General features: G+C 38.3%; 1 protein-coding gene across 1 annotated transcript; it reads left to right on the top strand.

Annotated features, from left to right (window-relative positions):
- Positions 1–20,969: 20,969 nt before the first annotated feature.
- Positions 20,970–23,261, top strand: LOC131198276 (putative deoxyribonuclease TATDN2). Its single transcript, XM_058182764.1, has one exon. It carries the CDS (start codon positions 20,970–20,972, stop codon positions 23,259–23,261), a length of 2,292 nt encoding a protein of 763 aa, XP_058038747.1.
- The last annotated feature ends 1,282 nt before the right edge of the window (positions 23,262–24,543 follow it).

The raw sequence follows: 24,543 nt of genomic DNA, 5'->3' as shown, positions 1-24,543 counted from the left end.
AATCCTACGTTGCTACCTCTTTTCAGAACATTGTCTAACTAGTTCACTTGGAATAGAATAGAATAGAATTTTATTGGCCAAGTGTGATTGGACACACAAGGAATTTGAATAAAAATGAATGAATAAAATTTGAATAAAAATGAATAAAAATGGCAAAACAGGAACTAGCAGTTCCCATAGCCAAAAAAAAAAGAATCTCTTCAGAGAGCTCTACTGCCTTCCATAGTCTTGAAGAGAACAGCCATATATCAATTGAGAAAGATGAGATGAAAAAGTGTGAGATTTAAACAGTGGTGAAATCCATTTTTTTTACTACTGGTTCTGTGGGTGTGGCTTGGTGGGCATGGCATGGAAAGAATCCTGCAAAATCCCCATTCCCACCCCACTCTGGGGCCAGCCAGAGGTGGTATTTGCCGGTTCTCTAAACTGCTCAAAATTTCCACTACTGGTTCTCCAGAACCTGCTGGATTTCACCCCTGGATTTAAACCTACAAACATCTTTGATTGGTGTGTTCTGCAATAGCAGATATTCTGTTGTAGATGGCTTCACTCTTTCTTTTAGTAAATGCCACATAATCATATAAATAAATAATCTATTCTAGATGGGTTGCATATAAGGGTATACCATTGAGTAAACCAATTCCAGAATAAGGAATTGAAAATCTTGAATGTCTAGCTGTACAGTTGATCTGGGCTGAACAGTCACACTTGTTTTTTTGCTGCAAACTACATAGGCTAATCTTCTGGAAGTTCCATCCCTTATATTACCAGTGGTCCATGACAGTTCTAGCATGCCCTAGATTCTGTCAATTATCATAATTCCCAGCCAGGCTGGACTTTCTCATTTGGAAACTGTGAAATAATATACCATATCATATATTAATATAAGCATAATCTTTGAAAAAGCTTTCATGACCAGCTCCCTTCCCAAACCTTGGTCACTAGCCACGGTCATCCCTGTCTTCAAAAAAGGAGACCCCAGCCTAGTTGAAAATTATAGACCAATCTCTTTATGCTGCGTCACCTGCAAAGTAATGGAATCAATCATCAACCAATCGATTATCCTCCATCTAGAAACAAATAACCTACTCTCTAATAATTTTGTTTCAGAAAAAAATTATCCTGTAATTTACAACTTCTGCACTACAAAAACATATGGACTACAAATCTTGATCAGGTCAAAGCAATAGATGCAATTTACATAGACTTCTGTAAAGCTTTTGACTCAGTAGTACATGACAAACTTCTCCTAAAACTAAAATCCTATGACATCTCCGGACCCCTCCACAATTAGATAACAGCGTTCCTGTCAAACAGACAACAAGTGGTCAAAATAGACAGTGCCCTATCAAATCCTGTTCCTGTCAATAGTGGCGTTCCCCAAGGCAGTGTTCTTGGGCCAACACACTTCATATTATACATTAATGATCTCTGTGACCATATTATAAGTAATTGTGTTCTCTTCGCTGACGATGTTAAACTATTTAACACTACCAACAATACAGCTACCCTTCAAAAAGACCTTGACTTTGTGTCAGAATGGTCAAAAACCTGGCAACTCCAAATCTCAACCAGCAAATGCTCTGTCTTACACATTGGAAAAAAGAATCTGAACACTAAATACAAACTCAATGGACATTACCTTGTAGATGACCCCTCACCCCGTTAAAGACCTTGGAGTTTTCATATCAAATGATTTAAGTGCCAAAGCTCTCTGCAACTACATCGCAAAAAAGGCTTTAAGAGTTGTAAACTTAATCTTGCATAGCTTCTTCTCCAGAAACACTACACTACTAACCAGAGCATATAAAACATTTGCTAGACCAATTATTGAATACAGCTCGCCTGTCTGGAACCCATACCTCATTTCGGACATTAATACAATTGAGCGTGCCCAGAAATATTTTACAAGAAGAGTTCTCCACTCCTCTGATTACAACAAAATACCTTATGCCACCAGACTTGAAATCCTGGGTTTAGAAAATTTAGAACTCTGCCGCCTTCAACATGACCTGAGTTTAACTCGTAGAATCATCTGTTACAACGTCCTTCCTGTTTAAGACTACTTCAGCTTCAATCACAACAATATATGAGCACACAACAGATTTAAGCTTAATGTGAACTGCTCCAATCTTGATTGCAGAAAATATGACTTCAGAAACAGAATTGTTGATGCCTGGAATACACTACTGTTGTCTCTTCCCAAAATCCCCAAAGCTTTAACCAAAAACTATCTACTATTAACCTCACCCCATTCCTAAGAGGTCTGCGAGGGGCGTGCATAAGAGCACCAACGTGCCCACTGTTCCTGTCCTAATGTTCCCTTTGATTGTATCCAATTTCATATAGTTATTACATACTTATGATTATATTTATGCTTATATATTGTATAGTTATTTCATGCTTATGCTTATATATACTGTTGTGACAAATAAATAAATAAAAAATAAAATATCTACAGGTGGCTTGGTTAAGGAAGGCTGTTCAACATATCATTGTTTCATCTACCTACATTTTCAGGCTTCTAATATTCATGTGTGAACTGTTAGCTTGCTGCTTTCCAGGAGAAAACAGGTGAAATGCATCTATTTCAATTGCTTAATGAATAGAATAGAATAGAATAGGATAGGATAGGATAGGATAGGATAGGATAGGATAGGATAGGATAGGATAGGATAGGATAGGATAGGATTGGATTGGATTGGATTGGATTGAATTGAATTGAATTGAATTGAATTGAATTTTTATTGGCCAAGTGTGATTGGACACACAAGGAATTTGTCTTAGTGCATATGCTCTCAGTGTACATAAAAGAAAAGATACCTTCATCAAGGTACAACACTTAATGATGTTCATAGGGTACAAATTTAACACTTAATGATACAACACTTAATGATAATCATAGGCTACAAATAAGCAATCAGGAAACAATCAATATCAATATAAATCATAAGGATTGCCAGCAACAAAGTTACAGTCATACAGTCATAAGTGGAAGGAGATGGGTGATGGGAACGATGAGATTAATAGTGCAGATTTAGTAACTAGTTTGACAGTGTTGAGGGAATTATTTATTTAGCAGAGGCGTTCGGGGAAAAACTGTTTCTATATCTAGTTGTTCTGTGTGCAGTGCTCTGTAGCATCATTTTGAGGGTAGGAGTTGAAACAGTTTATGTCCAGGATGTGAGGGATCTGTAAATATTTTCACAGTCCTCTTTTTGACTCGTGCAGTATACTGGTCCTCAATGGAAGGCAGGTTGGTAGCCATTTTTTTTCTGTAGTTCTAATGATCTTCTGAAGTCTGTGTCTGTCTTGTTGGGTTGCAGAACCAAACCAGACAGTTATAGAGGTGCAAATGACAGACTCAATAATGCCTCTGTAGAACTGGATCAGCAGCTCCTTGGGCAATTTGAGCTTTCTGAGTCATTCAATCAAATGAATGAAGTATTTATTGTTATTGGCAATACTGTCGGAGGCAGGGCCTTCTCTGTGGGAGTTCCCATGCTCTGGAACGAGCTTCCCCCTGGTTTACGTCAAGTGCCTGATCTTCGGACCTTTCGCCGTGAGCTGAAAACGCACCTATTTATTCAAGCGGGACTGGCCTAAAATTTTATTGGGGTTATTTATATTTTAATATTTTAAATCATTTTAAATTTGGCCACCTTATAATATGTTTGTTTTAATTTCTTTTAATATTTATACTGTGATTTTTACTTGGCTGTACACCGCCCTGAGTCCTTCGGGAGAAGGGCGGTATAAAAATTGAATAAAATAAATAAATAAATAAATAAATAAATTAAACTGGAACTGGAACTGGAACTGGCATTTTTAGCAACCTATCAACTTCTCTTCAAGGACTAGACAAATGTTGTGGTTTGATGGTGTTAAAATATTGTTGCAGGATGTAACCTGTTTCAAGTAAAGCTGTCTTTTGCAACTGGGTGATGATGATGAGGAGGAGGAGGAGGAGGAGGAGGAGGAGGAGGAGGAGGAGGAGGAGGAGGAGGAGGAGGAGGAGGAGGAGGAGGAGGAGGATGAAATAGATTTACATTATTTATTCATTTACTAAAATTGTATGTGATGGATCCTCTCTGAGCTTGCTTGTTTTCTTGCAGATGTTTCATTACTCAAACTAAGTAACACCATCATGAAAACAAGCAAGCTCTGAGAGGCACCAAGGACCCTTCATTTCAACCCTGAAATAAATATTCTCCTTTACTGGTAAAATTGTAGGTTGCTGAATTCACAGTGGCTTTACATGTTAATTGCAATAAAACACTTCAAACAGAACAAAAATCATACCATATAAAACAAAAACAATTCATTAGCAGCTGATAAACAAGAAATAACATCTAAATGATGGTAACCCATCACTCTTAAGTTTATGTTTACTAGTTAAACCTTCTTAAAGGATATCAGGATGGGATTGCCCTAAATTTTTATTTTGTGCTGCCATAGAAAACATAGCTTTCTAAATCCCCCCTCATCGCATTGTAATAGGATACTATTAACAATTTCCAATTTTCTTTGAATGGGTTGAATCAGATAGGAGTTGGCAGTCCCAGTATTACCTAGGCCGGGTGTCAGCAACCTGGGGCTCCAGAGCCGCATGCGGTTCTTTGGGCCCTCTGCTATGGCTCCCTGTCGGGTGATCCCACCACTGGCTCCCCCCCCTCCCCTCCCAGTCACTCCTTGCCTGGCCTGAGAAGATAAAAGCAACAGTGAGGGATGGAGAAACGGCCCGGGGCAAATAAAGAGAGACAGAGATACAGAGAGAGGGGGGAAGAGAGAGGGAGAGAGGGGGGAGGGAGGGAGAGAGGGAGAGAGAGAGAGAGAGATGTCAAAAGGGTTTTGTGGTTCCCACAACCGGTTCTCTGCCCTAATGACCTACTAGGTAGGCGTGGCTAAGGGGAGTCATGTGACTAGTGGAAGTGAGTGGTGTTGAGTTGGCCACACCCACCCAGGTTTTGTGGCTCCTAGTGTTTTCTTTTATGTGGGAAACAGGTCCAAATGGCTCTTTGAGTGTTTAAGGTTGTAGACCCCTGACCTAGGCATTTTGTATAGAACCTAATTAACTATTTTAATTAGTTAAATACAGTTAACAGTTACTTTCCTTATGGATATTCACTTAAATTACATGTTCATTTATTTGTGGGAGAGAGAGGGAGAGAGGGGAGAGGGAGGGAGGAAGGGAGGGAGAGAGATGTCAAAAGGGTTTTGTGGTTCCCACAACCAGTTCTCTGCCCTAATGACCTACTAGGTATTCTACTTTTTGTTCAGAAGCTCAAAGTTGCATGCATGCTGAATCAAATTGTGCACAGTAATGCAAATACATGTATTTTTATTCATTTGCGTTTCCCTGGAATAGATATCCTAAACTACTAATCACTGGCACCCATTCCCACCACAGAGGGACATGGCTGAAATTCAGGTGCTTGGATATCATGTACTAAGTTTCAAGTAAAAAGTTTGCATTTGATCGCAGGATAAATTATCAAATTCTATTTTTAAGCTACTATAAAAATTGCTTTCTCCACCACCACCCCTCCCCAAGTCCACTGCACTGGTAAAGTCACCTGATGCATCAAATAAAGGAAACATTGGCATGATCCCACATTGTGATCTCAGCCAAAGCCTGGCTCCCCTTGCTGATTAATGAGTTGTGATATCATAGGCTTCGCGGATGCATACTTAAGCAGCAAAAAAGCAGGCAGACACCAGCAACATTACGTTTGATTTTTATTTTTTTTAGTGCCTTCTCTATCTTCATGTACAACACACACAGAAATATTGTTTTCATCTGACTCTCAGTTTTACGAAACCCGATGATTGGGGCTACTTTCAACCTTGAGCGTAAGGTGGCAAAGCTCCAAATGAGGGATAGCCGCAAATGTTAGATCAGTCAAAACAAAGAGAATAATGAAGGGAAAAAAGGGAGGTTCAAACAATCAGTTCAAACAATCTTTTCTCTTGGTGGGCAGGGAGAAAGAAACAGATAGCAAAAACTGAGCTATGTGTGATTCCAAAATTAGATGACTTGCATTTATTGTAACTTATCTTAGCTTCGCTTACAGAATGTGTGATACAGGCCTCCTAGCACAGTACCACTTCAGAACAGCACAATAATCCCAGAATTTCTCAACATACTATTTTTTTTTATGGGAAGAAAAGATAGGAAAAATAGAGTCGACTCCACACTACGTTCACTGGTATTCTGAGTTAGTATCATTTTAGGATAAATACAGTTCATAGTAGAAAGTTACAAGAATTTCTGCTTTGTGCACAAAATGCAGATAGAGACATCTTCATCTAGAGTAGTAGTAGTAGTAGTAGTAGTAGTAGTAGTAATAGTAATTGTTGCTTTGGACAACAGCAAGATGCCAGGATTTACAATGGAACAGAATAACAGAATTGGAAGGGACCTTGGAGGTCTTCTAGTCCAACCCCCTGCTTGGGCAGAAAACTTTACCAATGTTAACTGAAAGTGATGAGGTAGAATTGGAAAATTCTGCCTCAAAAGGACATACTGTACCTACTAGGGACTACAGCTCACTTTTAAAAATCCATAATAAGAGTTCTTTTCTCATTAAAAGGTAAAGGTAAAGGTTCCCCTCGCACATACGTGATAGTCGTTGCCGACTCTAGGGGGCGGTGCTCGTCTCCGTTTCAAAGCCGAAGAGCCAGCACTGTCCGAAGACATCTCCGTGGTCATGTGGCCGGCATGACTCAACGCCAAAGGCACACGGAACGCTGTTACCTTCCCACCAAAGGTGGTCCCTATTTTTTCTACTTGCATTTTTACATGCTTTTGAAACTGCTAGGTTGGCAGAAGCCGGGACAAGGAGCTCACCCATTACATTGCAGCACTAGGGATTCGAACTGCCGAACTGCCGACCTTTTGATAGACAAGCTCAACGTCCTAGCCCCTGAGCCACCGTGTCCCTTCTTTTCTCATTAGCTCTGCTTAAAGTAAAACCTTTCCACTGATTCATATGTTAGCAATTGTCAATTTTTAGAATCTCTTTTAAATCTTAGGAAATTTTTTATTCCCATTCCCTCTTTGTACATATTTAAAGGGTGTATATTTCATAGTTGGAGACAAGGGCTAGTGAATTTTAAGAAAAATGGGAAAGGGACGATGGGTGATAAGTGCAAATAATGCATCCCAGTGTCCTATTTAACTCTCTAGTTGACTATAAAAACTGTATACTAAAACTGTCTACTATTGACCTCACCCCATTCCTAAGAAGTCTGTAAGGAGTGTGCATAAGAGCACAAGCGTGCCTACCGTTCCTGTCCTATTGTTTCCTTTTATTATATCCAATTAATATAGTTATTACATACTTATGCTTATATATATGATATATTGTATGGTTATTTCATGCTTATCCTTATATATACTGTTGTGACAAAATAAATAAATAAATGAAATAAAAATAAAGGATTCCTTAAATCAAGCTCACCTTTTGGTGACTTCATAGATCTGTGCACAACAATTTAGAAATGGTTTGCTATTTCCTTCTTCTGAGATGTTGGGCAATCTCTCTATCTAGGCTACATCCCTGAGAACTTAATGGGTTTTTTTGGCTAAGTGACCCTACTTGATGGAACATGTTTCAGCTATTGTCAGGCACACATAACCAAGAACATTTGTTGAGCACAGAACATATTATTGCTACCTATACACAAAAATCTAATCAACTAACGGTTAAAGTTAAATTAGCGCTAGATAAGGATCAACAGATCCATGGGAGAGGGTGGATTTGGGTCTCTTATGGAAATGCAAGGAGTTCTAACTGACTTCCAGCTTAGCCTGCTTGTCTCCTACAGATATAGACTTAAGTAACCAAAGGCTACGCCATACTTTCTACAATTTGGTCGTTTCAGAGATAGTGGGATTGCACAGGAAATCTACATTCATTTTTATTGAGAGTAACTAGGAGAAATTTCCTGAGAGTTAGAATAATTAATCAGTGGAATAACTTGCCTCCAGAAGTTGTGAATGCTCCAACACTGGAAGTTTTTAAGAAGATGTTGGATAACCGTTTGACTGAAGTGGTGCAGGGTTTCCTGCCTAAGCAGGGGGTTGGACTAGAAGACCTCCAAGGTCCCTTCCAACTCTGTTATTCTATTCTAAATCCAGCCATGGAAGTCTGAATGCCATGCCACTCCTTTGGGGGTGGGCTAAAAATCCACATCCCAAATTACCTTCCAAAAAAGTCTAGTCTTCATGGTTCTTTAGCAGCCAAATAAACTAGAGTAGGGTTGGGTGTTGATAATTTAATCCAAAAAAAAAAGAGGAAAGGTTTAAAAGGGACAAGGTGGCTTAGTGGGTAAGACGCTGAGCTTGTTGATCAAAAGGTCGGCAGTTCAGTGATTCGAATCCCTACTGCCGCATAACAGGATGAGCTCCCATTACTTTTCCCAGCTTCTGCCAACCTAGAAGTTCGAAAGTATGTAAAGAATGCAAGTAGAAAAAATAGGGACCACCTTTGGTGGGAAGGGAACAGCGTTCCATGCACCTTTGGCGTTGAGTCATGCTGGCCACATGACCACGGAGACGTCTTCAGACAGCAAAGCTCAAAGCTCTTCGGCTTTGAAACGGAGATGAGCACCGCCCCCTAGAGTCAGGTATGACTAGCACGTATGTGCGAGAGGAACCTTTACCTTTACCTTTAGGAATGCTTATCCCTGTCATTCCCCCAAAGAAGAGATCATCAGCAAACTATAATAACAGATTCTTACAAGCCTGATTCTTGCATATCTCCTCTTCTTTCTTAATGGTTTAATGACTTAGGGATGTGTCATTGTTCAGGACTTTAAAAATGCTTTAGTCCCTTTTGCCTAGGTGATAATTTCTGCATATCTCCATTGAAATAATCTTTTCTCTCTTGATGGCCTTTTTAGTTCAGAATTCTGCCAATTGGAATCAGAAAGAAAACAACTTGGAGAAGTATGGACAAAAGAACACTTATAAGCTGGTTTCCAGGGGAATAAAATATGTGGGTTTTTTTGAGGAGTGAGCCTATGACCATTCATAAATTGATCATACTGAAATAAACCATACAGATTTTTTTATCTTTACATCTAATTAGCTGGCCAATTGGTTTTTACCTTCGCAATTTCAGTTTTATAGTGTCATTTCTCTAAGTGATGCTTTTCATGAGGTCTCATTTAAATGATGGATTCTTCACAATTACTGTCCATTAGAAGACAGGAAAACATAAAAAATCAACAGAATATGGTGAGAATTATGAGTTCTTTTCTAAAGGGGGACTGTAAGTGAAAATTAATTTTAACATGTTCATTTCTGACCAGGATATTGAATAGAGAGGAAAATGGATCGATGGTTAAACCAAAATTCTGTGTTAGAATTTGAAGTATCCCCAAACTTGATAATTGTTTGGGAATATTTAAATAATAGAAGTCAGATTACAACTTGTTCCCCTTTGTACATAAAGATAATCCCTTTTTGAAATAAATTCAAAATGTTCCTGAAGACAAAAAAAACATCAGATTTTTATTTTTATTTTGGTCAAGAAGGAATCATGTATCAATTTCCCCTCCCAAGATGGTGTGCTGAGCAGCAGACAATCTGTTTCTTCTACTGACAAACAGTTGATTTTCCCACTAAAGTGGGTTCTTTGGCAACTGGCTCCCTAGAGCTGAATGACAGTAGCTAAGAACAATCCAAGACAACCCTTGGATGATGGTGGAGCCTCCTGAGAAGAGGCATCTCGAGGACTACCATTCCTGGTGGGAGTCATTGGAGAATCAGGTCTCCATCTTTCTTCTCAGCTGTTTGTTTCTTGTTGTTGTTATATGTATGCCTGGATTTTAAGTTCATAGTTTGAATTTTCTTTTCTATCTTAATTTCAAAAGTGAATTGACTGTTGAAGGCTAATTTAACTCTTTACTGGATTTTAACATGAATTCATTAATTAATTATAATTATAATTAATAAAAATTAATTAATTAATCTTGATTGCAGAAAATATGACTTCAGTAACAGAGTTGTTAATGCTTGGAATACACTACCTGACTCTGTGGTCTCTTCCCAAAATCCCAAAAGCTTCAATCAAAAACTGTCTACTATTGACCTCACCCCATTCCTAAGAGGTCTGTAAGGGACGTGCATAAGAGCACAAACATGCCTACCATTCCTGTCCTATTGTTTTCCTTTGTTATATCCAATTAATACAGTTATTACATACTCATACTCATACATATCCTTATATATTGTATAATTATTTCATGCTTATGCTTATATATACTGTGTGACAAAAATAAATAAAAATAAAAAAATAAATGTTTTTTCCATTGTTTCACTCTGCTGTTCTGAATTACTTTCCCTTTTTCTTATAGAAGTTGACAGAGATTTCTGCCAAAAGTGACCTGTATCGATTTTCATTTACATTGGATTTTCATGACACGGATTTCATATTTCCTTAACTTTTAAAAAGTTCTTCTCTTGATTTTTTTTTTAAATGCTTGGTGGAAATTTTTTTCTTTTTTTCATCCTGCTTTATTATGAGAAATATTTACATTCTCTGCGGTTCCTTTGTTCTAAAATATCTTATTCCCCTGTCCTTGAAAAGAACTGTTTATGTCTGAGTATGAATTCCTGGTTACAAGATTATATTAAAAATGTAAACAATATACCACTTAAAGACGAAGCCCTCTGAAGAACGGAATAACAGAATTGGAAAGAACCATGGCAATCTTCTACTCCAACCCCCTGCTTAAGTAGAAGATCGTATACCGTTTCAGACAAATGATGGTCCAATCTCTTCTTTAAAACCTCCAGTGTTGGAGCACCTACAGCTTCTGGAGGCAATCCCTTCCAGTGATAAATTGTTCTAATTGTCAGAAAATTTATACTTATTTCTAGGTTGCTTTTTACCTTGGTTAGTTTCATCCATTGCTTCTTGTCCTGCCTGCAGGTGCTTTGAAAATACGTTGACAACCCCTCCCCCTCTCTTTTTAGTGGCACCCCTTAGATATTGGAACACTGCTATCATGTCACCCCAGTCTTTTTTTTCCATTAAACTAAACATACCCAGTTCCTGCAACCATTCTTCATATGGTTTAGCCTCCATCACCCTAGTCATCTCTTCTCTGCACTCTTTTTTTATATTGTGGTGACCAAAACTGGATGCAACATTCCAAGTGCAGTCTTCACAACCATGGCGGGATGGGGGCGGGCTAGTATTGTTCCATCTTTTTTTTTTTGCTTTTGAAAAATATCGAGTTTGCATTATACCTTAATTTTCTGAATAAAATTTATTCAAAGGAGAAGGAGTCATGTACCAATTGGCATAAGAAGAACAAAAGTTAGTTTTGTGTTTAAATGCGGACATTATTATTTTTTTTTTAAAAAAAAGATGGGCTTTGTCCTCAAAGATGATCAAAGTAAATTAACTGCAATCTGCTAGAGAAACTCTCCCCTTCAACTAGATAATTCACCTTGAAGTCTACACCTTTTCATACTTGATTAGTACATGAGAGCTGGTTTAGTGGGGTGGTTAAAATGCTGGACTAGAAACCACAAGGGAGTGAGTTCTAGTCCTCCCTTAGGCATGGAAGCTGGCCAGGTTATTCTCCCTTAGATCTAATCATCTTAAATAGTTATTGTTGTGGGATGTGATAGGAAAGGAAGGGATGGGATGGGATGGGATGGAATAGAATCTGGTAGGGACCTTGGAGGTCTTCTAGTCCAGCCCCCCTGCTCAAGCTATACTATTTCAGACAAGGGGCTGTCCAGTCTCTTCTTAGAAACCTCAAGTGATGGAGCGCCCATGTTTTCTGATGGCAAGCTGTTCCACTGGTTAAATTTTCCTCACAAAAAAACTAAGATGGAATTTCTGTTTCATTGGCTGATGTTCCAAATGGCCAACGTAATTAGGGTTTCTATTGCTTCTAGCTTTTTATACCATGGTAAAGATTTTGACGTCACTGTGGCAAACAGGAATATGTACTAGGCAGTTCCTCTAACAGATGATCCAACAAGACTCTTCTTAATAGTCTGTCGTGGCCCAGCATTAAGCAATCAGAAAAGCTCACCTGATATATCTTCATGCATCAGGAATTTATCAGAGAAGGCAGGATAATGTCATTCATTGGGCTGTCTTCGTTTCCACCAAAAATATTATCAAGTGTTCAGAAATGGGGAAATGGCCTTAGAAGCTCTTTTCTGAATTTTAGGATGTTCCTTTTTAAAATATTTTATATAACAGGAACTATTATAAAAATGCATTGTGTGAGAATAAGCACAATAAAGATGCTGTAGACACTTTGCAACCTGATCCGAAATTTTGAAACCCAGAATATTAATAGTAATAGAAAATGATTAGTACATTTAACTATCCCAAATAAGAAGGTATAGTTCAGGTGGATTTTTAATCACTCATAAATTTCCAGAAATGGCATTGGAAAAATACTATTGTTACAAAGCAAGAGAGTAAATGACACAAAAAATATACATGAGCTCTGACCCTAAAAGTCACTTTTTTGTTTTATCAAGTCAGTTTTTAATCTGACAGTTTCAACAGAAAATAAACTTCAGAAGTTCTGATGCCATCTGATAAACTGAAAGCAAACTGCAGAGAGAGAGAGAGAGAGAGAGAGAGAGAGAGAGAGAGAGAGAGAGAGAGAGAGAGGGAGAATATATTATAATTAGCCTAATGACATCAGTCAGAGAATTTCATGTAACTAAAGCTGAAAGTATGAATGAAGGAATTTAATGCTACTCCATCTCGCCCGCCTCACACCCCCTCCTGTGGAATTAATACTACAGAGACCCATAAAAGATTAATCAAGGTAAGCAATCAATAACTTTTCAAGGGCTAATAAGCACTGTCATGTTCCATGATATGTTGAGCACTCTATCATGTTTAACCATATGAAGATTTATGGAAAATCCATTGTTAAAACTAACGGATGAGGTAATGCAGCACTTAGTAAATGAAGTGCAATTACAATTTATGCTTTATATTATACATTCCAAAGATTTGCAAAAAATCATTTTCATTTCTCTCTTTTTTAAAGACCAGAAGCAGAATTACAGCCATGCTGCCAATATGTTCTTTGTACAACTCAGCTGGAAAATCAAAACAGTATCCAAATCCTCATTCAAGGCAAGAAACTAATAATGCTTTATTTTTCAAAAGTGAAGAAGAATCCAAATGTTTATGCTTTGATAGTTATTTTTTTACATGACAAATCTAGAAAATATAAAATCTCTTACAACTGTAGGCGTCCTTTTAATTACACATTATTCTAGAAGGTGTGTGAACCACTTCAGCGAAGGTTTTGATGGCTTTTTAATAGCCCATAAAACCAAAGTCATGATCCATAGGTTCGCTGACTAGGATCCTATGGGCTTTTATACATCCTGCTGTATATTATTAACGAAGGCTATCTTAATGTTAAGTTTAAGAAAGAAAAGCACTTTGTCTAATATACTAGTGCATTTGTTATGACTTTTAATCGGTAAGCAACAGGTTATTTATTCTTTCTACCAAGTGTGCAATAAGTATTTATTTTACAGTTATATGTTTTAATTGATTCATCAGTGACTATAATAGATTTTAATAAATCAAATGCTACTTTGGCAGGAGCTGACAACATTCTCTGGCCCAGTTCCAAACAACTATGAAATTACTCCCATGCATTCAAACAAGCTCTGGATTTGTATAGATTTAAACATTTGTCTGTCTGAAAAATAGTTCTATTTTGATAATTTCTATAACCTTTTTCAACACATCACATTTTCCAAGACTGCTTAAGATGGATGTATTAACCTCAAGATCTAAAATGTTAGAAATTAGATTGTTTCAACTGAGTAAACTCATAGAACGTTAGGGTGGGGTGAATGTCTTCAAATGAAGTTATCTTGAAATATTCAAGATATTGATTCAGAAGACGCAAGAAAAATACTCACGAATTATTGCATAAGCTTTTGATAGATCTATTTTGCCCAAATCATGGGAATATACGTTTTCACAGATCTCCCATGATCTGTCAGAAGTCTGCCACAATATTTTAGATAGAACAGGTTAAAAAAAATTAAATAGACAAAATATGAATCATTAATAAGTAAATTAAAACAAATGTAGGTGTTTAATTTTACAACTTAGACTCAGCCTTATGATTTAAAGCAGGGCTGGGGAACTATGGCCCCTTTATGACCTGTGGACTTCAACTCCCAGAATTCCTGAGCCAGGAATTTTGGGAGTTAAAGTCCATAGGTCATAAAAAGGCAATAATTTCCCACCTCTGAATTAAAGCTTTACAAAAGCTGTTTATGTGCATGGGCTATTAAAGTGATAGAACTTTCTTCTAGATTCACCTTGAGAATCTCTTTAAAAATATCATATGGGGGATTTATAGCTATTATTTATACCCTTTATAAGTGGTAGTCTGGTTTTCTTTTCTTTTCTTTTTTCTTTTTTGCTTATGATGCATCGAACAGGCATTAGGGCCTGGCTAGGCAGTGGAATCTGCAGGTGACTGCAACTACATAACCAGAGTCTTCAATTTAAAAAAACACGTGTTAGACATTAAAAATTGATAGAGCTTCAATGGCACTCGCAGCCACCATTTTTACTTTTTTGACACTTCCATGGACATTGACAACAATCAATTAGCAAAGTCAAGAAATACAGCTAAGGATAGCAATAAAGGCCTTGGGAAAATATTCATATACTGGGATATGAAAGATATTGGGACAGAAAGATCTGTCAAGGATCAGAACTGTTCAGGTAATGTTTTCTCCTTGTAAACAATGGGAGCCAAACATAGACTATGAAGAAACACCATAGAAAAAATGTTAACATCTTTGAACTTGGTGCTGGAGAAGGCTGCTAAGAATATAACGGATAGTCAAGAAAGCAAATAGATTATCAAACGAATCAACCCAGACTCAAATGAAAAATTATCAGGCTTAAATTATCCTATTTCAGACCTTGCACAAAAGATGTAGCTGTCTTAAGAAGTCTTTAAAGTTGGGAGAAAGTCAAGAGGACAACCAGCAGAAAGATGGGATACACTTGGATATAGCAGAGATGGGCATATCACTAAAGAAACAAGTTGGGAATAGATAATCCAGGAAAATTGTTACCGTATATACATGGCTGCTAAAAGTTGACTCTAGCTTGATCAATCAGTCAATCAATTAATTGATCTGTGCATATCCCTGGGTCCAGATGCTGCTAGCTAGTCTTGCGCAGATGGTAAAAAAATGGGACATAATGGCATCCCTGACTTGTTATGGCTACTTTTTAATATAGACATGAAAAAATGCAATAGTGAAACCACAAAAGCCCTCTACATCGTACATCTTATAACTAAGAAGACTCTTTAATTAATCTTCTATTAATAAATGTATATTTTGAACACATCAGCAAGATTTTCACATATTGCATTGCATTACTTTTTATACTGGATTTCTGTACTGCCAATTCATCATTGCAAAATTCTGTGATTCCCAACTTCTACGTGTAACATGGAGGTCCAGATCAGAGCCTTATTAAAGCAGTATTCAGTTACTAGGGCACTTGTGTGAAATGGATATAGAAGGATCAGCCCTGGGGCTTTTTGTAGGAATTAATGGGGATCCTACTTTGAATTCTCTAACACCTGTCTCTTTAACTGGAGCATACTATGGGCAAATCTCCTTAACATTATGTGGACTTTTTGACATTGGTGATCAATCTTGCTGTCACTCAGCTAGCTTCTGAAATTGGTACAATCCCACAAACATGGTATCAAGTGTTTGATTATTCTTGAATATATGAATCCAAACGTAAATGCATTTTGCAACAAGGCTAAAGTAAATGTCAGAAAAAAACTTTACCTAAGGTAATAAAAGACTTTAGATAGAAAGGTAATTCCAATTATTTGGACACAACAATTGATCTTAATAATGAAACTACAGTGGGAATTCAGAGTGGCAGACCATAATTATCTGGCTGGCACAGAGCCAGGTCACCAAGTGTTAACACCTTTGATCTTCAATTAGCCGACCCGTCACAAAAAGAAAATTATCAAGAGAGTAAAAAGACAGCTGGGAGAGGAATAGTAACATTCTCTTTTCTGCATTATTATATTACTACATGTTGGGGTATAAAGTAAGACTTCCTAAATATAGATTACTGAGGAGTGTTTTCAGTTTTTAAAATCATGGTGGAATGATAATCTCATAATTTAATATTTTGTTTTAATCCAGTTCTGACACTTGCAAACAATTGAAATGGGCTTTTTGTGAGCTTCTCAACCGAAATAGTGTGGATGGGAAGATTTTACACGAGATTAGAATTTTTAAAATAATGATCCTATTGCTGAATATTCCTAGGGAAACCTACATATTGACAATACAGTATAACCCAAAATGAACACTACACGCAGTCAATTTACAACCATTCACATAGCAACTGTTTGAAGTTAACAATGGCACTGAAATAAGTGACTTACGATGGATTATTGTACTTACAACCATGGCAACGTCCATACAGTCAGGTGTTCAAAATTTGGGGTGCTTGGCAATGGGCGTGTATTTACAACGGTTGCAGCAGCATCCTGGGGGGGGGGTCTTATGACCGCCATTTGCAACGTTCCCAGCTGGCTTCCGACAAGGAAAGAAAATGGAGGAAGACTGATTCTCATAATGGCCACAAGATCCACTTTAACAAATCACAGTGATTTGCTTAATAAATGGCAGGAAAAGTCATAAAATCAGCCACAATTCACTTAACAATTACTTTGCTTGTGGCAAAACTTGTTTGTTTATTAGATTTATAATCTACCTTTTATTCAGGAGAATAAGTTGATACTCTCTCAGCTTTATGAGGCAGTTCAGAAAGGAAGCACGTCGCCCAGATGACCTAATTCTACTTTATTATAAGGTTTTCTCTATGTTGCCTTTAGAGCCCAAGAAATTGGGGCGAGGCCTTGTTCTGAGGTATTTGTCGCACCCACATTCCTTCTGGGATAAACGGCCTCTTATCTGACCATTCACCTCTGATAACAGAGACCATTCCCCTGGTCTCCTTAAATCATTCCCACATACCACTATATGTACATAGTTGTAGATGTTTCATTACCCATCACCAACAATAACATCATCAGCATCATGTAATATTATGCACTGCTGATGTTACCTAGTGGAATTAAAGAAAACTTCTTGTAATAAAAAGGGTAACATGATTTAATGTTGGAATAGAGGTAGAAATAAGAGAAAGGGGGAATATTAGTGTATATATTTTTATATAATAAAATAAAAGCAATAACAAGAGGGAAGCTTAGAAATCGAATGGCGGTGTTATTATGCATGATCAAATAATATGCTGAGTGGCATTAGAGCAATGTGTTAAAACATGGAATGATTAAATAATGATAGACTACAACTTAATATAAATGGGTATTATTATTAGAAATATATAAGTTGTTGAAGGTAATAACTATGATTAATTTTACTAGTTTTATTTGTATTAGAATGTATGACACCCAGGTGGCACACTATTCACACATTGATTGTTGTTGTTGTTGTTAGTTGCGAAGTCGTGTCCCACCCATCGCGACCCCATGGACAACATTCCTCCAGGCCTTCCTGTTCTCTACCATCCTCTGGAGTCTATTTAAACTCATGCCTACTGCTTCAGTGACTCCATCCAGCCACCTCGTTCTCTGTCGTCCCCTTCTTCTTTTGCCCTCAATCTTTCCCAGCATTAGGCTCTTCTCCAGTGAGTCCTTCTTTCTCATTAGGTGCACACATTGATATGTATATGTAAAATAAAATAAAAAAACTTGGTGGGAGGGGAGAAAGTGACTCTGGCTAGTTTACTGATGGCTTATCAGCCACATTTGATAAACTGCCGCATTGCTGGGAAGATCAGACATCATCTTTTGTTTCTTAGTAAGCTTTTTCAGTATAAACTTCTTTGTTTCACAGTAGATGTCACCCTTACTGGTATCCAGACAGGGGACATGATCAGATGAGCTGTTTCTACTTTATTATAGGCAATGGTGAAATCCAAATTTTTTTACTACTGGTTCTGTGGGTGTGGCTTGGTGGGCGTGGTGTGGCTTGGTGGGTGTGGTTTGGTGGGCATGGCAGGGGAAAGATACTGCAAAATCCCCATTCCCTCCCCACTCCAGGGGAAGGATACTGCAAAATCCGCCTTCCCTCCCCACTGCTGGGGGAAGGATATTACAAAAATCTCCATTCCCACCCCTCTCTGGGGCCAACCAGAGGTGGTATATGATGGTTCTCCGAACTATTCAAAATTTCCGCTACCAGTTCTTCAAACTGCTCCAAATTTCCACTACCGGTTCTTCAGAACCTGCTGGATTTCACCCCTGATTATAGGGCCATATTAATAGAATCTTGCAAGTCTGAAAGTACAGTTATAACCCAATAAATCAGGGAGGGTCTCTTCTGAGCCACTGTGGCACAGTGGTTAGCATGCAGCACTGCAGGCTACTTCTGCTGATCACCAGCTGCCAGCAATTTGGCAGATCAAATCTCACCAGGCTCAAGGTTGCCTCAGCCTTCCAGCCTTCCAAGATGGGTAAAATGAGGACCCAGATTGTTGGGGGCAAGAGGCTGGCTCTGTAAACCACTTAGAGACAGCTGTAAAGCACTATGAAGAGGTATATAAGTCTAAGTGCTATTGTTATTCTGATTCTCTTGCTCCACCCATTCTCCAACTACATTCTATGATGTTTCTTATCTGACCATTCCCTAGGAAGTCTGTTTGGACTCAGTCGCTCAAAATCTTTCTCACACACCATTACATCAAAACTGATTAGCTCCTTTATTATTCAACTATAGGACTGCTGGGAAAGCCATACCCCACCCCCACAATAGGTAATTTTGTTATTGTCTTGCTACACCTATGATCAGAGGATCTCATTTGATTATCTAAAGCAACGATCAATCCCCTTCAGAGACTGATTTTAACATTTTTATTTTATTTGTTGTTATATTGGATTTTTCTTTTTGCAAACTGCCTCAGGTTACTGAGAGAAAGCTGGGCGGCCATATACAAGCAACAGGTGAAAACTAATCAAGAAGAGAAGCAACTAGAACTAAGGAGAAATTTCCTGACAGTTAGAACAATTAATCAGTGGAACAACTTGCCTGCAGAAGTTGTGAATGCTCCATCACTGGAAGTTTTAAAGAAGAGGTTGAATAACCCTTTGTCTGAAGTGGTGTAGGTTTTCCTGCCTAAGCAGGGGGTTGGACTAGAAGACCTCCAAAATCCCTTCCAACTCTGTTATTCTATTCTATTCTATTCTATTCTATTCTATTCTATTCATTTTCTTACATATAACTTACCTCTCTACAACACAGAAATAGCAGCACTCCAAACAACTAAAGAAAGTGTCAGCTGAATAATATTAATCAGGATGTAAAGCTGGCCCCTTTCCTGTAATTACATGTTATTTTAAATAAATGACATGTAATTGTTTTTAATTTGAATTGTCTTTCCTTTTAAATTTGAAATTCATTTGTCAGTTTCCTCTTATTTCTTCCTTTCCAAAATTAACTTTTTACATACAGAGATTTGGCGGTTGTGAACATTAATTCTCACACAGTTGAAAGAAACAAGTAGTATAGATTGTTTAGTATTGATTGACCACATAAGGTTGCTACCACACCAAAGAATTGGTGGAAACTGTATCTCCTGGCAAGAACAGAATTACTTCTAGGAAAAAAGGATAGAAAAAGCATCAAGCTGAACAGGTGTAAATAGAGCTTACATTTGACACCTTGAAGTTATAGAAATTGTTCCTGTAATTGCTTCTTAGCACTTCTACAATGCTTTTTTTTTTTCATTTATCAAAAGTTAATGAATTCCTCCATCCAAACTTGTATTTGGTTTAGCATTGTGAGGAATAAAATGAGGTTCTTAGCCTGGTCCAGCATGGTGTTTGAGACTTTTGATCAGTGGTGGGTTTCAAAAAATTTTACTACCGGTTCTGTGGGTGTGGCTTGGTAGGTGTGGCATAGCTTAGTGGACATGGCTTGGTGGGCGTGGCAGGGGAAGGATACTGCAAAATCTCCATTTCCTCCCGATCAGCTGGGACTTGGGAGGCAGAGAATAGATGGGGGCGGGGCCAGTCAAAATTTTTACTACCAGTTCTCCGAACTGCTCAAAATTTCCGCTACCAGTTCTTCAGAACTGGTCAGAACCTGCTGAAAGGCACCTCTGCTTTTGACGGTGTTTTCACAAATATTGCTTAGGGTACCTGTTCAAAGCCACCACAGTTGCAAAGGTGGAGGATGCTAATCGGGCAACACTGTTTTACTATAACACTAACGGGGAGCTGTGCTACGTTGGTCTTCTATTGCCTTAGGGTACTGTTAGCTATTTTTCTGGCCAGAGGATCGGGCTTCCCCCCCAAAAAAAAAAAAAGCACTGGGCAGAACGATCTGGCTACAGCCTCCTTCCTGGCGCTTTGGAGGCGCAACAGCGAGAGGTGGGGAAGGCACAAGACGGAACGGGCGCTGGGAGGAGGTATCGGAAGCAGACACCGCGGGTCGAGCAGCCAAGGGGCCGCAGCTGGGACGAAGCAAAGAGCGGCACAGCTTAACCCAGACCAACTCTTCCAACGCTGCCTGAGAGAAGAAAAATTGAACTTCGATGCAGGCAAGCAGGAGAGGCAACGCCGAGTGGACAGCTTCGCTGTAAGTCCCCTGCGAAATTTTGCAAGCCCCGTGTCCCGTCCCGAACCTGCCAGCCTTTTTCCCGCGAGTTCCGGTGACTGCAGGGAGGCTGTTTCTTCTACCCCAGCAAATAATCTCCGCGTGCCGTAGTTTTCCCGAACTTCGAAGTAAGATGATGCAATAAGCAGTAGGGCTAAGGAAGGCGAAGACCCTCTTGGCCCCAGCAAAAGCTTTCTTATAAAAGCCGCCGCCCGCCCACCCCCTCCCGCACACTGCTTCGGATAAATCTGTTAAAAATATGGCCTCTTTCTCTCAATCATCTGAGCAAGAAGATGGTAGAGATGCAGGAGCAAACAACCCCCCAGCCCCCGAAAGGAAAAGTGCCTTAAAAGTAAAGTCTGATGAAGGTGTCCAGAGAAGAATAAAAGGCCAAGGTCACGATGAAGGGCCTCGAATAATATATCGTAAAGCTCTGCTGGATGTATTTGGGGGAGAATTGCAAGCTCTAAGAAAAGCTTCATTTACAGGTGAAATTCATAAACAAAGCTCTTCTGGAAAAGAGGAGCCTGGGCCAGTTAATAACCTGGGAGAATTTTCAATAGTATCAAAAAGCAGAGGGCGAGAAATTGGAAAAAAATCACATCATTGGGAAACTGCCCCACAGGAGCACAAGGTTTCTGCCAAGCAAGACAATAAAGAACCACGTTGGTCAGGTGGCAATTCAAGACATGAACCTGTAATGTCAAGATCAGGGGGGAAAGTTCATACAGGATCAAGTTATGAAAATGAACTTTATCAGGGATCAAATGACTCGCATGTTCCAATTAAAGACAAAACAGATGTTCAACAGAATGAAATGTTTTGGAAAGAAAGTTACCAACCAAAATACAAATTTAAAAGCAGCTTTTCACAAACTGGAGAGCAAAAAAGTACCCAAGTCTCTCCTAAACAGTTAAGTAAAACCTCTGATTGGAATACTTTTGCTAGCCAAAGTAGAAAGCAATACTGGAAATCGGAAGCCAATTGGAGATTGGTCTCTGGAGATTCAAAATATGAAGGTGAGGAGACCAAGCAAAACATTATTGTAAAAAGCTTTAATGCTGGCACAAAACAAAAAAACAAAACGAAGGACAAATGCATTGCCTCCACTTTATCTAATGCACAAAGTGATGCTGGAGAAAAGTTTGTGAACTTCCAGAAGACAGTTGTTGCTGAATCCTCTCTAGAACCAGTGATTACAGGTGTTTCAGAAACAGATCAAGAGTATATGGAGCACAAGGAAGAACTTCCATCTGACAATGATAGGTCCAATATGGAAGATGGAGGACCACTGTTTACTTTTCCACCAGAACATTCCATCCCTAATCACAGACTTTCAGAAACAATGGAAATGTCAGCATCAACAACAGAATTTGTGATGCATCCTCCTCATTTCTACAGCCAGAAAATGAATGATTATACAAAACACCGGAGAAGCAATCCAAAGCCAAGACATTCTTTTACAAGATCCACTAGAAACATTTCATATTCCGATAATCTCTATGATGTTTCTTTAGAAAGAACAACAAATGCAGCAAAAGATAAAAAACCTTCAATGGAAGGTGTACAAGAGAAAGTATGGTCATATGGTTCTTTATGGGACTATAAAGGGGGGAAAAGACCCCAAAATATGCAAAGAGAAACATATGTTCCCATCTTTTCTTCATCATGTAAGTCAGATTATTTCACTTATAATTGTGCAGACCAGGATTTGCCTATGAACTTGCCCAAATATTTAGAAGGCGGCTTTATTGACACACACTGCCATTTGGACATGTTGTATTCAAAAACATCTTTCAGAGGAGCTTTTTCTGAATTTAGGAGAAGATACAGCAGCACTTTTCCTGAAGAATTTCAGGGCTGCATAGCTGATTTTTGTGACCCTCGTACTTTAAGAAACAACTTATGGGAAGATTTATTAAAGGAAGATATGATTTGGGGGGCATTTGGCTGCCACCCCCACTTCGCTGGTTATTACACAGATCTTCATGAAAGAAATATCATGCGGGCAATGAGGCACCCCAAATCTGTTGCGTTTGGTGAAATAGGACTGGATTACTCTTATAAATGTTGTACAGAAATTCCAAAGCAGCATGAGGTTTTTGAGAGGCAATTGAATCTAGCCGTTTCCTTAAGGAAGCCATTGGTCATTCACTGCAGAGATGCTGATGGTGATCTGTTAGAAATCATGAAAAAATGTGTGCCAAAAGACTATAAAATACACAGGCATTGTTTCACTGGCCGCTATAGTGTCATTGAACCCCTGTTAGATTACTTTCCAAATCTAACTGTTGGATTCACAGCATTGGTCTCTTACCCATCAGCAAATGAGGTTAGAGACTCTGTTCGAAAAATCCCATTAAACAGAATAGTGGTAGAAACAGACGCACCTTATTTCCTTCCTCGACAGGTGCCAAAACGTCTAACCCAGTTTTCGCATCCTGGATTAGCTCTGCACACAGTGAAAGAGATTGCCTGCCTCAAAGAAGTGCCATTACCTGCCACATTAGGTGTGCTAAGGCAAAACACCAGCAAACTATATGACTTGTGAGAAGGTCAAAAGAAAGGGGGGGGACTAAAAGAGGAAACTCTTTTGTAAAATGATTAGATCCCTTAAAATTTATTTTGTAATGTAATTATAGATTTGGGCTTCTATGCTAATACTGAATACCCTTTCATAGCTTTTTTTTTTTTTAATTCCACCAATTCTGTTACTGTGCTTCCCCAAAAATAAGACCCTGTCTTATATTTTTTGAACCCTGAAATAAGCGTTTGGCCTTATTTTCGGGGAGGTCTTATTATTTTGGGGCACGTGGAGCAAGATGGGGCTCTTCTTGCCGTCTCACTTGATTTCCAGCTCTTGTCTCCCTAAACCTAACCAGGGGGAATGTGGACCAGCTGCACGTGCATTTAAATATTTTCGGGGAGGGCTTATTTTAGCGCATGCACTCAAAAGCCTGATTGGGCTTATCATCAGGAGAGGTCTTATTTTTGGGGAAACACGATACTGCTGTTTGAAGTGCCTCAATGTTAATTTCAGTTCTAATAGTTTAGTTGCTCATCCTTGTCAATGTTTTAATTTTTTCAAGAAAGAAAACAGTGCTGTTAAAACTGTCAAGTTAAATCTTTCTTCTCAGCTGCACACCATTTAACTGCTGCAGTAAAAACATTACCTATTCATGTAATGTGTTTGTAGAAATAGCCTTAAAAATATAATGAAGTGCCTGTCCTTTTCTGATTTTTTTTTTCAGCATGTTAACCCATTTGCTCTTTTCAAAGATAGAAATGAATGATGAATTGTTTTTAAAGAGAAACTAATATTGTACAGTACATAAATATTGTTTATAAACAGTAAATGTCACTGATGTTCTCTAGCTTCATTCTGTTGAAATGAAAAATGCCCACATACATGAAGAATAATGAAGCAAAGTTAAGAGAGAGACTAGAATGTCAAGGTTATTCATGAAAAATTGATTGAGTTTTAATTTGCATTTGGATTTTGTAATTTTAATCTTTTCAGAGAGTTCTTCTTTCAGTAAATGATTATATGTTTCTATAATTGTATGTATTATTTTGACTTCGAACAACTTATTATCAACTTTCACTTTAATTTTTCAATAGTGTCTCCAAGCTTATATAGACCCCATTCATTCATGGAAATAAAGATTATGGTTGAAACTGAATCATTCAATCTTTTCATTTGTTTAGAAAATGGAAAGAATATAAAGAATCTAAAACAAAATCCCAAGAAATATTCAGGCCAGTCACAACAAAGGAGGCTTCCCAGTATAGGGCTATTACTGCCAGCATCACTGGCAAGTCATTTGTAAGAG

This window comes from Ahaetulla prasina, chromosome 4 (genome assembly GCF_028640845.1).
Source record: "Ahaetulla prasina isolate Xishuangbanna chromosome 4, ASM2864084v1, whole genome shotgun sequence".
Taxonomy (NCBI): Eukaryota; Metazoa; Chordata; class Lepidosauria; order Squamata; family Colubridae; genus Ahaetulla; species Ahaetulla prasina.
This window is presented reverse-complemented; position numbering and strand designations above follow the sequence as displayed.

What these genes read in the sequence shown, in the direction of transcription:
- LOC131198276 (XM_058182764.1), top strand. Translation starts at nt 20,970, where the DNA reads ATGGCCTCTTTCTCTCAATCATCTGAGCAAGAAGATGGTAGAGATGCA.